The 15,417-nt window shown below is 46.0% G+C and overlaps 1 protein-coding gene across 1 annotated transcript in view; it reads right to left on the reverse strand.

Annotated features, from left to right (window-relative positions):
- Positions 1 to 12,564, reverse strand: part of LOC118941433 (neuronal acetylcholine receptor subunit alpha-7-like) — a 77,570-nt gene extending 65,006 nt beyond the window's left edge. The window contains exon 1 of the mRNA XM_090210042.1: positions 11,985 to 12,564. Within this exon, the coding sequence (XP_090066168.1) occupies positions 11,985 to 12,054 (70 nt within the window). The 5' untranslated portion in view covers positions 12,055 to 12,564. The remainder of the gene's footprint in view (positions 1 to 11,984) is intronic.
- Between the last annotated feature and the right edge of the window lie 2,853 nt (positions 12,565 to 15,417).

A 15,417-nucleotide genomic window follows, 5' to 3' on the forward strand; every position in this document is an offset into this window, starting at 1 on the left:
CAGAGTGAGTCCATCTATCTACACAGGTTCAGCAGAGTGAGTCCATCTATCTACACAGGTTCAGCAGAGTGAGTCCATCTACACAGGTTCAGCAGAGTGAGTCCATCTATCTACACAGGTTCAGCAGTGTGAGTCCATCTATCTACACAGGTTCAGTAGTGTGAGTCCACCTATCTACACAGGTTCAGCAGTGTGAGTCCATCTATCTACACAGGTTCAGTAGTGTGAGTCCACCTATCTACACAGGTTCAGCAGTGTGAGTCCATCTATCTACACAGGTTCAGCAGAGTGAGTCCATCTATCTACACAGGTTCAGCAGAGTGAGTCCATCTATCTACACAGGTTCAGTAGTGTGAGTCCATCTATCTACACAGGTTCAGCAGTGTGAGTCCATCTATCTACACAGGTTCAGCAGTGTGAGTCCATCTATCTACACAGGTTCAGCAGTGTGAGTCCATCTATCTACACAGGTTCAGCAGTGTGAGTCCATCTATCTACACAGGTTCAGCAGAGTGAGTCCATCTATCTACACAGGTTCAGCAGAGTGAGTCAATCTATCTACACAGGTTTAGCAGTGTGAGTCCATCTATCTACACAGGTTCAGCAGTGTGAGTCCATCTATCTACACAGGTTCAGCAGTGTGAGTCCATCTATCTACACAGGTTCAGCAGAGTGAGTCAATCTATCTACACAGGTTCAGCAGTGTGAGTCCATCTATCTACACAGGTTCAGCAGTGTGAGTCCATCTATCTACACAGGTTCAGCAGTGTGAGTCCATCTATCTACACAGGTTCAGCAGTGTGAGTCCATCCATCTACACAGGTTCAGCAGAGTGAGTCCATCTATCTACACAGGTTCAGCAGAGTGAGTCCATCTATCTACACAGGTTCAGCAGTGTGAGTCCATCTATCTACACAGGTTCAGCAGAGTGAGTCCATCTATCTACACAGGTTCAGCAGTGTGAGTCCATCCATCTACACAGGTTCAGCAGAGTGAGTCCATCTATCTACACAGGTTCAGCAGAGTGAGTCCATCTATCTACACAGGTTCAGCAGTGTGAGTCCATCGATCTACACAGGTTCAGCAGAGTGAGTCCATCTATCTACACAGGTTCAGCAGTGTGAGTCCATCTATCTACACAGGTTCAGCAGTGTGAGTCCATCTACACAGGTTCAGCAGTGTGAGTCCATCTATCTACACAGGTTCAGCAGTGTGAGTCCATCTACACAGGTTCAGCAGTGTGAGTCCATCTATCTACACAGGTTCAGCAGTGTGAGTCCATCTATCTACACAGGTTCAGCAGTGTGAGTCCATCTATCTACACAGGTTCAGCAGTGTGAGTCCATCTATCTACACAGGTTCAGCAGTGTGAGTCCATCTATCTACACAGGTTCAGCAGTGTGAGTCCATCGATCTACACAGGTTCAGCAGAGTGAGTCCATCTATCTACACAGGTTCAGCAGTGTGAGTCCATCGATCTACACAGGTTCAGCAGAGTGAGTCCATCTATCTACACAGGTTCATCAGCGTGAGTCCATCTATCTACACAGGTTCAGCAGAGTGAGTCCATCTATCTACACAGGTTCAGCAGAGTGAGTCCATCTATCTACACAGGTTCAGCAGTGTGTGTAGACAGTGTGTTTAATGCTATGTAATATGGCATGTGTATATTATGAAATAGTATGTTAAATGAATAGTATGTAAAAGTGTGTGTGTGTGTGTGTGTGTGTGTGTGTGTGTGTGTGTGTGTGTGTGTGGTCTTGTTCTTCTATCCTTGTGGGATCCCGATAAAATCCCCACAAGGATAAGAAAACAAGGCAAATTCTCCCCCGTGGGGACATTTCCCACATCCCCATGAGGACAAAGAGTATTTTAAGATTAGGGGTTAGGTTTAGGGTTAGAATTAGGGTTAGAATTAGGGTTAGAATTAGGGTTAGTGGGTAGGGTTAGGTAAAATAGGATTTTGAATGTAAATTAATTTTAGGTCCCCACAAGGATAGAAGAATATAATGTGTGTGTGCGTGTGTGTGTGTGTGCGCGCGCGCGTAGAATACATGTCACAATAGTTAAGGATTGTTACATGCGGCCTGTCTTTCTGTGCACACAATGACGTACTTTTCCCTATAGAGCCCTTTGACATGAATGATTTCACGTAGTTGAAGCCTGTTACTAAGGACCGTTATACCTAGACAGACGAGACCTTACAAGGTCTAATCAGCCACTATGGAAACACAAGCACACATGTCCTGTTATATCAATGCAACATCTCAAGTAACAGGATGAAGGCCACATTCATTCACCCAATAAACCTGTCTTGTCTGATGATATTATCACATGGAAAGATGTCTTATATCATCTTTGTAATGACCAGTTATTTAATGATACTTGATCCTAAAAGACGTTCTGATGATAATGAACTGAATTTATGTACCTCCTTTCATCTAGGGCCAGTGGTGGAAAAACTCCCCAGTTGTCATACTTGAGTGAAAGTAAAGATACCTTAATTGAAAATGACTCACGTAAAAAAAAGTGATAGTCACCCAGTAAAATACTACTTGAGTAAAAGTATTTGCTTTTAAATATACTCAAGTATCACAGGTAAATGTAATTGCTAAAATATACTTAAGTATCAAAAGTTAAAGTAAAAGTATAAATCATTTCAAATTCCTTATATTAAGCAAACCAGACGGCACCATTTTCTTGTTATTTTAATTTACGGATGGCCAGGGGCCCACTCCAACACTCATACATCATTTACAGACAGCCAGGGGCCCACTCCAACACTAAGACATCATTTACAGACAGCCAGGGGCCCACTCCAACACTAAGACATCATTTACAGACAGCCAGGGGCCCACTCCAACACTAAGACATCATTTACAGACAGCCAGGGGCCCACTCCAACACTCAGACATCATTTACAGATAGCCAGGGGCCCACTCCAACACTCAGACATCATTTACAGATAGCCAGGGGCCCACTCCAACACTCAGACATCATTTACAGATAGCCAGGGGCCCACTCCAACACTCAGACATCATTTACAGATAGCCAGGGGCCCACTCCAACACTCAGACATCATTTACAGATAGCCAGGGGCACACTCCAACACAGACATCATTTACAAACCAAGCCTTTGTGCTTAGTGAGTCCGTCAGATCAGAGGCAGGATGGATGACCAGAGATGTTCTCTTGATAAGTGCGTGAATTTGACTATTTTCCTGTGCTGGGAAAATGTATGGAGTAAAAAGTACATCATTTTCTTAAGGAATGTCATGAGGTAAAAGTATTTCAAAAATATAAATAGTAGGCCTCCCTAGTAGTGGAGCAGTCTAAGGCACTGCATCGCAGCTCTAGCTGTCTTACTACATATCCTGGTTCCATACCGGGCTGTGTTGCAGCTCTAGCTGCGTTACTACATATCCTGGTTCCATACCGGGCTGTGTTGCAGCTCTAGCTGCGTTACTACATATCCTGGTTCCATACCGGGCTGTGTTGCAGCTCTAGCTGCGTTACTACATATCCTGGTTCCACACCGGGCTGTGTTGCAGCTCTAGCTGTGTTACTACATATCCTGGTTCCACACCGGGCTGTGTTGCAGCTCTAGCTGCGTTACTACATATCCTGGTTCAACACTGGGCTGTGTTGCAGCTCTAGCTGTGTTACTACATATCCTGGTTCCACACCGGGCTGTGTTGCAGCTCTAGCTGAGTTACTACATATCCTGGTTCCACACCGGGCTGTGTTGCAGCTCTAGCTGCGTTACTACATATCCTGGTTCCATACCGGGCTGTGTTGCAGCTGGCTGCGACCTGGAAACCCCTGAGGCGACACACAGGGACAGGTTTGGGATGTCCTTGTCCCATCGTCATCTGGGTCAGGGAAGGGTTTGGGATGTCCTTGTCTCATCGTCATCTGGGTCAGGGAAGGGTTTGGGATGTTCTTGTCCCATCGTCATCTGGGTCAGGGAAGGGTTTGGGATGTCCTTGTCTCATCATCATCTGGGTCAGGGAAGGGTTTGGGATGTCCTTGTCCCATAGTGCTCTAGCGACTCCTGTGGTGGGTCGGGCTGACCCGGTCGCCAGTTGGACAGTGTTTCCTCCGACACATTGGTGCGGCCGGCTTCCGGGTTAAGCCAAGTGTCAACAAGCAGGAGGACGCACGGTTCTCGACCTTTCGCCTCTCCCAAGTCCGTACGGGAGTTACAGCGATGGGACAAGACTGTAACTACCAATTGGATATGACGAAAAAGGGTTTACATTATTTTTTATAATAATAAATAATATATACAGTATATATAAATATAAAGTACAGATACACCCCCCCCCCAAAGAACTTAAGTATTACTTTCAAGTATTTTTACACCACAGATCACGGTGTATTATGGGATGTACCTCAGCCCAATCTATCCCATTATACTTGTCAATATGGTAGCGAAGTCAGTCCAGACCAGGGCTTGAACCTGTGACCTTGAGATTGTCAACCCAGGACCTTACTGTAGCTGTAACGCCAAGAGATCTGAACCTCTTGGCTAGGTCGCTAGGTGTTGGGCCAAGGTCGCTAGGTGTTGGGTCAAGGTCGCTAGGTGTTGGGTCAAGGTCGCTAGGTGTTGGGTCAAGGTTGCTAGGTGTTGGATCAAGGTCGCTAGGTGTTGGGTCAAGGTCGCTACTATATTCAGGGAACAAGTATTGAAAAGTACATTAGATGAATACAGGATTAGTTTGAATACACACATTTGCTGTCATAATGAAATGAATAACCATGACCTTGTCTGGATTAAAGCCACATCCTAGCCTGTTCTAGTGAACCAGATTGAATCAGAGAGTAACAGGAAATCCTGTGTCTTTGTTAGTATTAAATCACCTAATGTGATTTCTGTGAAAGTCCGAGGGCTTCCCAAATTGCACCTAGTCAAAAGTAGTGCACTATTAATGGAATAGGGTGCCTTTTCAGATGCAGCCTTTGGACGTTTGTTGTGTACTTCAGAGATGAAAATCCCTGGCTCATAACCAGGTCATAAAGGCAAGAAATAGGGCAGGATTATACACTGGTGGGCCCAGTCCCAAATGGCACCCTATTGGCCCATAGGGCTCTGTTCAAAAACATTGCACTATGTAGCGAATAGGATGCTATTTGGGCCGCAGAATTTCTGTAACGTAATATAACCAGGGACCTAGTTTAGGATTCCTCCATCTCTTCTCCTCCCCTTTCCCCTCATCTCTTTTCCTCCTCCCCCCCCCTCCCCATCTCTTCTCCTCTTCCTCCCTCATTCTCTCCATCTCTTCTCCTCTTCCTCCCTCATTCTCTCCATCTCTTCTCCTCTTCCTCCCTCATTCTCTCCATCTCTTCTCCTCTTCCTCCCTCATTCTCTCCATCTCTTCTCCTCTTCCTCCCTCATTCTCTCCATCTCTTTTACTCTTCCTCCCTCATTCTCTCCATCTCTTCCTCCCTCATTCTCTCCATCTCTTCTCCTCTTCCTCCCTCATTCTCTCCATCTCTTCTCCTCTTCCTCCCTCATTCTCTCCATCTCTTCTCCTCTTCCTCCCTCATTCTCTCCATCTCTTCTCCTCTTCCTCCCTCATTCTCTCCATCTCTTCTCCTCTTCCTCCCTCATTCTCTCCATCTCTTCTCCTCTTCCTCCCTCATTCTCTCCATCTCTTCTCCTCTTCCTCCCTCATTCTCTCCATCTCTTCTCCTCTTCCTCCCTCATTCTCTCCATCTCTTCTCCTCTTCCTGCCTCATTCTCTCCATCTCTTCTCCTCTTCCTCCCTCATTCTCTCCATCTCTTCTCCTCTTCCTCCCTCATTCTCTCCATCTCTTTTCCTCTTCCTCCCTCATTCTCTCCATCTCTTCTCCTCTTCCTCCCTAGTTCCTTCCATCTCTTCTCCTCCTCTAACTCATTGTGACATCATGTCACAATGTTTATTAAATAAACCAATCCACCATCAGAGACCAACCAACGTAGGCAAAGGACTACAAAACAATCACCTACAACAAATGGCTCCCGTCTCCCAGTTTCACTGCATTAGGTTCCCTTCATAACTCCACTTCAAAGGCTCCCATCTCCCAGTTTCACTGTATTAGGTTCCCTTCATAACTCCACTTCAAAGGCTCCCATCTCCCAGTTTCACTGCATTAGGTTCCCTTCATAACTCCACTTCAAAGGCTCCCATCTCCCAGTTTCACTGCATTAGATTCCCTTCATAACTCCACTTCAATGGCTCCCATCTCCCAGTTTCACTGCATTAGGTTCCCTTCATAACTCCACTTCAATGGCTCCCGTCTCCCAGTTTCACTGCATTAGGTTCCCTTCATAACTCCACTTCAATGGCTCCCATCTCCCAGTTTCACTGCATTAGGTTCCCTTCATAACTCCACTTCAATGGCTCCCGTCTCCCAGTTTCACTGCATTAGGTTCCCTTCATAACTCCACTTCAATGGCTCCCGTCTCCCAGTTTCACTGCTTTAGGTTCCCTTCATAACTCCACTTCAATGGCTCCCGTCTCCCAGTTTCACTGCATTAGGTTCCCTTCATAACTCCACTTCAATGGCTCCCGTCTCCCAGTTTCACTGCTTTAGGTTCCCTTCATAACTCCACTTCAATGGCTCCCGTCTCCCAGTTTCACTGCATTAGGTTCCCTTCATAACTCCACTTCAATGGCTCCCGTCTCCCAGTTTCACTGCATTAGGTTCCCTTCATAACTCCACTTCAATGGCTCCCGTCTCCCAGTTTCACTGCTTTAGGTTCCCTTCATAACTCCACTTCAATGGCTCCCGTCTCCCAGTTTCACTGCATTAGGTTCCCTTCATAACTCCACTTCAAAGGCTCCCATCTCCCAGTTTCACTGCATTAGGTTCCCTTCATAACTCCACTTCAAAGGCTCCCATCTCCCAGTTTCACTGCATTAGGTTCCCTTCATAACTCCACTTCAAAGGCTCCCATCTCCCAGTTTCACTGCATTAGGTTCCCTTCATAACTCCAATGTTCATACGAGAGAAGCGTCTTCGATCAATACCAATCAGTTGTGTTGTACTAAAATAAAACATTTTATTTCATGGGGCACGAGGCTATTGTTACGATGAAGCAGCCAGTTTAAGTGCCTCTGAGTGCACTGCTGCCTTTCAATACAATACAATCTAAACAGGGAAATGTTACAGCGTCAACGATCTGTGATATGCTATTCCCTAGATGTTTCCATTCCGTCAGATGATGATAGTTGTTGATGGTAGTGACATCAGACGGAGAATACATTCTTTACCCAAACGCATTCTAAATGCAATCACCATGGTTACGTCTAGACGGGCCAACCGTTGAACTAAATGACAATCTACAAGATGCATGTTCCGTTCATTCACCAGGCCTCATGTTTCAGCCTTGGCACAGTGTAAAATGTACATACACGACCGCAATGAATTCCATTATCCAGAATCATGCTCATTTGTCTCCAGAATGTCAACATAAAAGAATGGCACTCACATCGAGGGAAATCATGCCTTGACATTCTCCGTCTAACAAACAGGAGTTGCTATGATGTGGTGGGCCGACCGCCTTTAAAAAAGCACTATGTCATACAAGAGTTGATCAACTATAGACCAGTGATGTAAATGCCAGCATGGCTATTACCGATATAAAGGTGCCTTTTGAGACACAGTCATAGACAGCAGTCATAGACAGCAGTCATAGACAGCAGTCATAGACAGCTGTCATAGACACAGTCATAGGCAGGAGTCATAGACACCAGTCATAGACACCAGTCATAGACAGCAGTCATAGCTGGGGGCTGTTGGGATGCATCCTCCTCTTACAGGGTCAGGAGTGTTTCCACACCACATGACCTGATAAATAGCAGGTTCTACCAGGTCAGGGCACATAGACTAGTCCCAGTTCCATTTGTGCCAACTCTTGTATACAGTGCATTTGGAAAGTATTCAGACCCCTTGACTTTTTCCACATTTTGTTACGTTAGTCTTCTTCTAAAACTGATAAAATATATTTTTTAAATTCCGCAATTTACACACAATACCACATAATGACAAAGATTTATTTTTAAGGGTTTTTCAAATTTTTAGCAAATGTATAAAAAATTGATAAAATAAATTACTTATTTACATAAGTATTCAGACCCTTTGCTATGATACACGAAATTGAGCTCAGGTGTGTCCTGTTGCCATTGATCATCCTTGAGTTTCTACAGCTTGATTGGAGAACACAGTGGCCTCCATTATTCTTAAATGGAAGAAGTTCGGAACCACCAAGACTCTTCCTAGAGCTGACCACCTGGCCAAACTGAGCAATCGGTTGAGAAGGGCCTTGGTCAGGGAGGGGACTAGGAACCCGATGGTCACTCTAACAGAGCTCATGTTTTCCTCTGTGGAGATGGGAGAACCTTCCTGAAGGATAACCATCTCTGCAGCACTCCACCAATCAGGCCTTTATGGTAGAGTGGCCAGACAGAAGCCACTCCTCAGTAAAAGACACATGACAGCCTGCTTGGAGTTTTCCAAATGGCACCTAAAGACTCTCAGACCATGAGAAACAAGATTCTCTGGTCTGATGAAACCAAAATGTAACTCTTTGGCCTGAATGCCAAGAGTCACGTCTGGAGGAAACCTGGCACCATCCCTACGGTGAAGCATGGTGGTGGCAGCATCATGCTGTGGGGATGTTTTTCAGCGGCAGGGACTGGGAGACTAATCGGGATTGAGGCAAAGATGAATCGAGCAAGGTACAGAGAGATCCTTGATGAAAACCTGCTCGAGAGCGCTGAGGACTGGTTCACCTTCCAACAGGACAACGACCGTAAGCAAACAGCCAAGACAACGCAGGAGTGGCTTCGGGACACGTCTCTGAATGTCCTTGAGAGGCCCAGCCAGAGCCCGGACTTGTCCCGATCTAACATGTCTGGAGAGATCTGAAAATAGCTGTGCAGCGACGCTCACCATCCAATCTGACAGAGTTTGAGAGGATCTGCAGAGAAGAATGGGAGAAACTCACCAAATACAGGTGTGCCAAGCTTGCAGTGACATACCCAGGAAGACTAGAGGCTGGAATTGCTGTTAAAGGTTCTTCAACAAAGTGTTGAGTAAAAGTTCTGAATACTTATGTAAACGTGACATTTCAGTTTTCTACTTTTAATAAATTAGCAAAAATTCCTAAAAAACTGTTTTAGCTTTGTCCCTAAGAGATATTGTGTGTAGATTGATGAGGAAAAAAACAATTGAATCAATTTTATAATAAGGCTGTAACGCAGCGAAATGTGGAAATGGTCAAGGGGTCTGAATACTTTATGAATGCACTGTATGTCATTGTCACACCAAACAAATTGAGTGTTCGGAACCAACAAGACTTTTCCTAGAGCTGACCGCCCGGCCAAACTGAGCAATCGGTTGATCAGGGAGGGGAGTTAACAATATGCTCTAGCAGAGGCAGATATGGGAGTCAGGATACATATGGGAATTGTATGGGGTTCATTGCTGTGTCAACCTCTTATAATAACACACTGTATGGCTCAGCTAAAACACCATAACATGAGCCATACATGTTCAACATCACGGTTTAACTGACACTTTACATGTCATATCCAAGACACACACTGACACTGGAGTACACACACACACCACAGAACATCTGTCTAAAGCCCTGGGGCCAGCCACTAAGCTGAAACATTTCCACCTAAATGAAATCCATGACAGATCTCTCAGAGGTCAGAGGTTACGGGTTAAGCCCAAACAGCTTTTCATCACTGACGGGGGGATAAACAACCACCAGAGATTCCAGGATACCAGTTTGGTCTTTCCTCCTTCCTAGAAAGCATCGCGAGACCTCTTTACAGTGTGTTGTTTTTACACAACAACAAAAAGCAAGGGACATCATTGTGACTAAAAGACCAACTCGACATGTTTCAAATCCTCACAAGTAGAGGCTCCGAGAAGACAACCACATAAACCTGCTATTAACTTCTATAGTTCTTTCTTCTCATTGACTAATAAAACAGAGAACAGAACAACACAATTAGAACTATTCTGAGGATGATGAAAGTCTCCTGTCCATCCTAAAAATGGTTCCAGATGATCTTGTTGTAAAAAAACTAATTTCAGAATCAGATATCACCAGGGAGAGCCAAACCAAGAACTGTGTTCCAAATGGCACCCTATTCCCTATATAGTGCACTACTTTTGACCAGAACCCTATAGGACCTATGGGCCCTTGTCAAAAGCAGTGCACTATAAAGGGAATAGGGTTCCATTTGGTATGCAGACAAGCTCAGAACGGGAACCAATAACAAGGCAGTCACAAACATTAAGAAGATCAATAGATTTAGCTGATGTATCGTTCAACCTACAACGTTTCATTGACAAAATAAAACACATTTTAACAATCCAAACCTTCTGCCTGATTCCATCTAAAATACATGGTGTCAATATTTATCATTTACTGAAGACTGAGGCTGACAACATTCCTTTAATTGATATTACACAGTCTTCACAACAGGAAACAGGAAATACGCATTTTGAAATGTACTTCCGAAATACAAAATCGTTCGACAAACTTTTGATTTCCGACCCCATAAAAATGTGTAATTGAGGGCCAGTCAGTGGTCAGTCAGTCATAACCTTGAGAGATGAGGTGGAGGTGATTTTAAAAACGTTCATATCCGTCTCACAGTAGACATAAATATGATTGGATACCATAATGGTGATACCTGTGTATGATGGATGGAGGTTGGTTCAAAAGGCTAAGGTGAGGTACATACTGAACCAGCAAGACACAATCCCTCAAATCCTCAACTGTTACAGTCCACTGGCTATCACAGGTTCATGGAGGGAATCCTTACCTCTCAGAGTCCTCAACTCTCAGAGTCTACTGGCAATATGTATGTGTGTGTTTTGTGTGTGTGAGCGTATGTAGTGTGTGTGTGTTGGAGTGTAGGTATGTGTGAGTGTTTTGGTAGAGTCCAGTGAGTGTATGGGTAGAGTCTAGTGAGTGTGTTGGTAGAGTCTAGTGAGTGTGTTGGTAGAGTCTAGTGAGTGTGTGGGTAGAGTCTAGTGAGTGTGTGGGTAGAGTCTAGTGAGTGTGTGGGTAGAGTCTAGTGAGTGTGTGGGTAGAGTCTAGTGAGTGTGTGGGTAGAGTCTAGTGAGTGTGCATATAGTCAGTGTAAGGAGAGTCAGTGCCAAAAAAAACAGTCAATGCAAATAGTCCTGGTGGTGATTTGATTCACTGTTCATCAGTATTATGTTTTGGGGGTAGACCATTTTCAGGTGCCTAATATGTCCCAAATGGTACCATATTCCCTATATAAATGCCTACATGAAAAATGAAATGTAGCCCGATGGTCTAAACATAATGTTGACTGCTTCATCGCCCTCTCTCGATCCCGGACCTATTGGCGTGGATTCCCCAGTCCAGTATTCCCAGATGATCGTGCTCTGGCTGAGATAAAGGATATTGCTCCCTCTCGGGATTTTGGTTTTAGCGCGTGCCTGTGCCTCCCCGCCCCTGCTCCTTCAGACATACACAACAGATGTTACCGGAGTATTAAGGAGGTCATGGTGCCGGAGACACACACACACACACACACACGAGGAATGATTTGACAGCTCTAAATCGACAGGTCGTGATATAGATAGCCTTCATTATCATAACATCTGTGTAACTCACTTCTACACGTTTCGCAATTCGGGATACATCTCTGGATGATATCAATACCATTGTTTTTCCACTTTTTTTTCATTACGTTCCATTATTTACTTTCCCTTAAAAGTAATACCATACAATTAAATAATATACAAGTATCCTATTCATTTGGTTTATGTATTTATTTTATAGTGCAAAAAATGGCATAGGCAAATGGAATTACAAGTTATTGATGTAAACATCACGATACCAACGGGTGTTTAATTTTAATCTCTCGAAACACTTCTATGCACTGACAGTTGTTTCTTTCTGCGTAAAATATGTTAAATATATACATGCGCCTACTTACCTTTAAAGCAGAACGCCGTCCACAGGTAAACAGCGGTACATACATATCCAAAACACTTCCGATGACGCATCGTACTTGTGGAATTAGAATCCGTCGTCTGCGCGCAGAGATCAAACTTCGGCTCGAGGAGGACGCTGCGACTCTTCTGATAGACGCTGGATGTACCTTTGACGCGCGCACCCTCTCTCTCTCTCTCTCTCTCCCTCTTTCTCTCTCTCTCTCTCTCTCGCGTTGTTAGAGAGCGCAATGAAAGTGGAAATCTATTTAGCGTTTGTAAACTGTCACAACTTCACTAAACTCAAACGCAGAAACACAAATTATTCTCTCTCATTCGTTGTCTTTTCTCATTCTATCCCTTTCACTCTCTATTTATTAGTAAGGAACGCCGGACGCGGGGATAAACATTTGCTCCACAGGTCAGGCAATTCACCTCGTTTCCGATCACGGTGGACAGGAAAGCGTACAAGCACCGTTCTCCAGTCAGCTGATACTGGATGACACAACCAGCTGTGCCAGTGCATGCCAGTGTGCCCTCTTGGTAAATCGGTCGCGTTCCGCTGCTCAAACGTTGCACGGCGTCAACCAGTGCCACGTCATCAACGGTGTCATCAACTGACAGATTGCTATAACATATGATGTGGTTAACTAATACTTAAAATGCCGATCCAGCCGTTTTAAAACATGGCTTGTGCCAGGAACGCGCCAATTGGTCACAACAACAGGGGGGCTTTGTTTATTGGTTGATTTGAATCCCCATTATCTTCAGCAGAAGCAGCAGCTACAGTAGTCTTCCTGGGGTCCACATAAAAACACTAAACATGACAAGTAACAAAAACACGAATACACTGACAAGGACAGTCACACAAATATAAAATACAACGATATACAAACAATACAACAACCAAAAAGTCCCCATGTCATTGTATTTAGGCTCTAATTTGGGTGAAAAAAATACCGGGTCGGCGCCGGCTAGTGATGGTTATTTAACAGGGTTGAGTAACCGGGTGGGAGCCGGCTAGTGATGGTTATATAACAGGGTTGAGTAACCGGGTGGGAGCCGGCTAGTGATGGTTATATAACAGGGTTGAGTAACCGGGTGGGAGCCGGCTAGTGATGGTTATTTAACAGGGTTGAGTAACTGGGTGGGAGCCGACTAGTGATGGTTATTAACAGGGTTGAGTAACCGGGTGGGAGCCGGCTAGTGATGGTTATATAACAGGGTTGAGTAACCGGGTGGGAGCCGGCTAGTGATGGTTATAAACCAGGGTTGAGTAACCGGGTGGGAGCCGGCTAGTGATGGTTATTTAACAGGGTTGAGTAACCGGGTGGGAGCCGGCTAGTGATGGTTATTTAACAGGGTTGAGTAACCGGGTGGGAGCCGGCTAGTGATGGTTATTTAACAGTCTCATGGCCTTGATAAAGAGGCTGTTTTTCAGTCTCTCGTTCCCAGCTTTGATGCACCTGTGCTGACCTCTCCTTCTGGATGATAGCACAGTGAACAGACCGTGGCTCAGGTTGTTGATGTTTTTGATGATCTTTTTGGCCTTCCTGTGACATCAGGTGCTGTAGGTGTCCTGGAGGGCTGGCAGTGTCCCCCTGGTGATGCGTTGGGCAGACCGCATCACCCTCTGGAGAGCCCTGCGGTGGCGGGCGGTGCAGTTGTCGTACCAGGCGGTGATACAGCCTGACAGGATGCTCTCAATTGTGCATCTGTAAACGTTTGTGAGGGTCTTAGGGGCCAAGTCAGATTTCTTCTGCCTCCTGATGTTGGTGTGGTTGGACCATTTCAGTTTGTCAGTGATGTGGACGCCGAGGAACTTCAAGCTTTCCACCTTCTCCACTGCGGCCCCATTGACGTGGATAGGGGCATGATCCCTCTGCTATCTCCTGAAGTCCACGATCAGCTCCCTCGTGTTGTTGACGTTGAGGTTATTTTCCTGACACCACTCCGCCAGGGCCCTCACCTCTTCCCTGTTGGCTGTCTCGTCATTGTTGGTAATCAGGCCTACTACTGTTGTGTCGTCTGCAAACTTGATGTTTGAGTTGGAGGCGTGCATGGCCACGCAGTCATGGGTGAACAGGGAGTACAGGAGGGGGCTGAGCACGCACCCTTGTGGGGCTCCAGTGTTGAGGTTTAGCAAAGTGGAGGTGTTGTTTCCTACCTTCACCACCTTGGGACAGCCCATCAGAAAGCCCAGGACCCAGTTGCACAGGGCGGGGTTCAGATGAGCTTGGAGGGTAATATGTGTTGAAGGCTGAGCTATAGTCCATCAACAGCATTCTGACGTAGGTATTCCTCTTGTCCAGATGGGTTAGGGCAGTGTGCAGTGTGATTGCGATTGCATTGTCTGTGGATCTATTGGGGCGGTAAGCGAATTGAAGGGGGTCTAGGATGTCAGGTAAGGTAGAGGTGATATGATCCGTAACTAGCCTCTCAAAGCACTTCATGATGACGGAAGTGAATGCTATGGGGCGAGAGTCATTTAGTTCAGTTACCTTTGCTTTCTTGTGTACAGGAATAAAGATATGGAAACAACGTTGATTCAACCAGTTTTTGCCCACTGGGTTTCTCCCTCTGTCTTTAAAAAAAAATCTTCCCCTCAATTCCATATTCACCATCTCTCCATTCCTTCTATCTACCTTTATATATCCCCCTCTCTCCCCCTCTATCCCCCCCTCTCTTCCCCCTGTCTCCCTCTCCCCTCTCTCCCTCTCTCCCTTCCTCTTCCTCTCTCCCCTCTCTCCCTCCTCTCTCCCCCTCCCCCCTCTCTCCCTCTCTCCCCCTCTCTCCCTCCTCTCTCCCCCTCCCCCCTCTCTCCCTCTCTCCCCCTCTCTCCCTCCTCTCTCCCCCTCCCCCCTCTCTCCCTTCCTCTCCCCCTCTCCCCTCTCTCCCCCTCTCTCCCTCTCTCCCCCTCTCTCCCTCCTCTCTCCCCCTCCCCCCTCTCTCCCTCTCTCCCCCTCTCTCCCTCCTCTCTCCCCCTCCCCCCTCTCTCCCTTCCTCTCCCCCTCTCCCCTCTCTCCCCCTCTCCCCTCTCTCCCCCTCTCTCCCTCCTCTCTCCCCCTCCCCCCTCTCTCCCTCTCTCCCCCTCCTCTCTCCCCCTCCCCCTTCTCTCCCTTCCTCTCTCTCCTCCCTTTCTTTCTGTTGTCTCAGTCTACATCCACATTGCACAAATGTCTCTCCTCATCAGCGGTACATTCATCCTCCTCTGCCTGTAAAAAGTGCACTGCTTCAGTTCTGTCTGGTCTCACCCTGCATGTACAAGCGGCTCGCCATCACCTAGCATCACATCAGAGCCCCCTCGGCTGGGCCGACGGAGGCTACATCCCATATTGTACCCTAATCCCTATGAAATGCACTTCATTTGACCAGGCACTATAGCAAATAAGGTTGCATTTGGGACTGAACTGAAGAGTTAAAGGAGAGATTTGAGGG

The sequence above is a fragment of the Oncorhynchus mykiss genome, chromosome 19, assembly GCF_057628025.1.
Source record: "Oncorhynchus mykiss isolate SJ-2025 chromosome 19, ASM5762802v1, whole genome shotgun sequence".
In the NCBI taxonomy this organism is placed as follows: domain Eukaryota; kingdom Metazoa; phylum Chordata; class Actinopteri; order Salmoniformes; family Salmonidae; genus Oncorhynchus; species Oncorhynchus mykiss.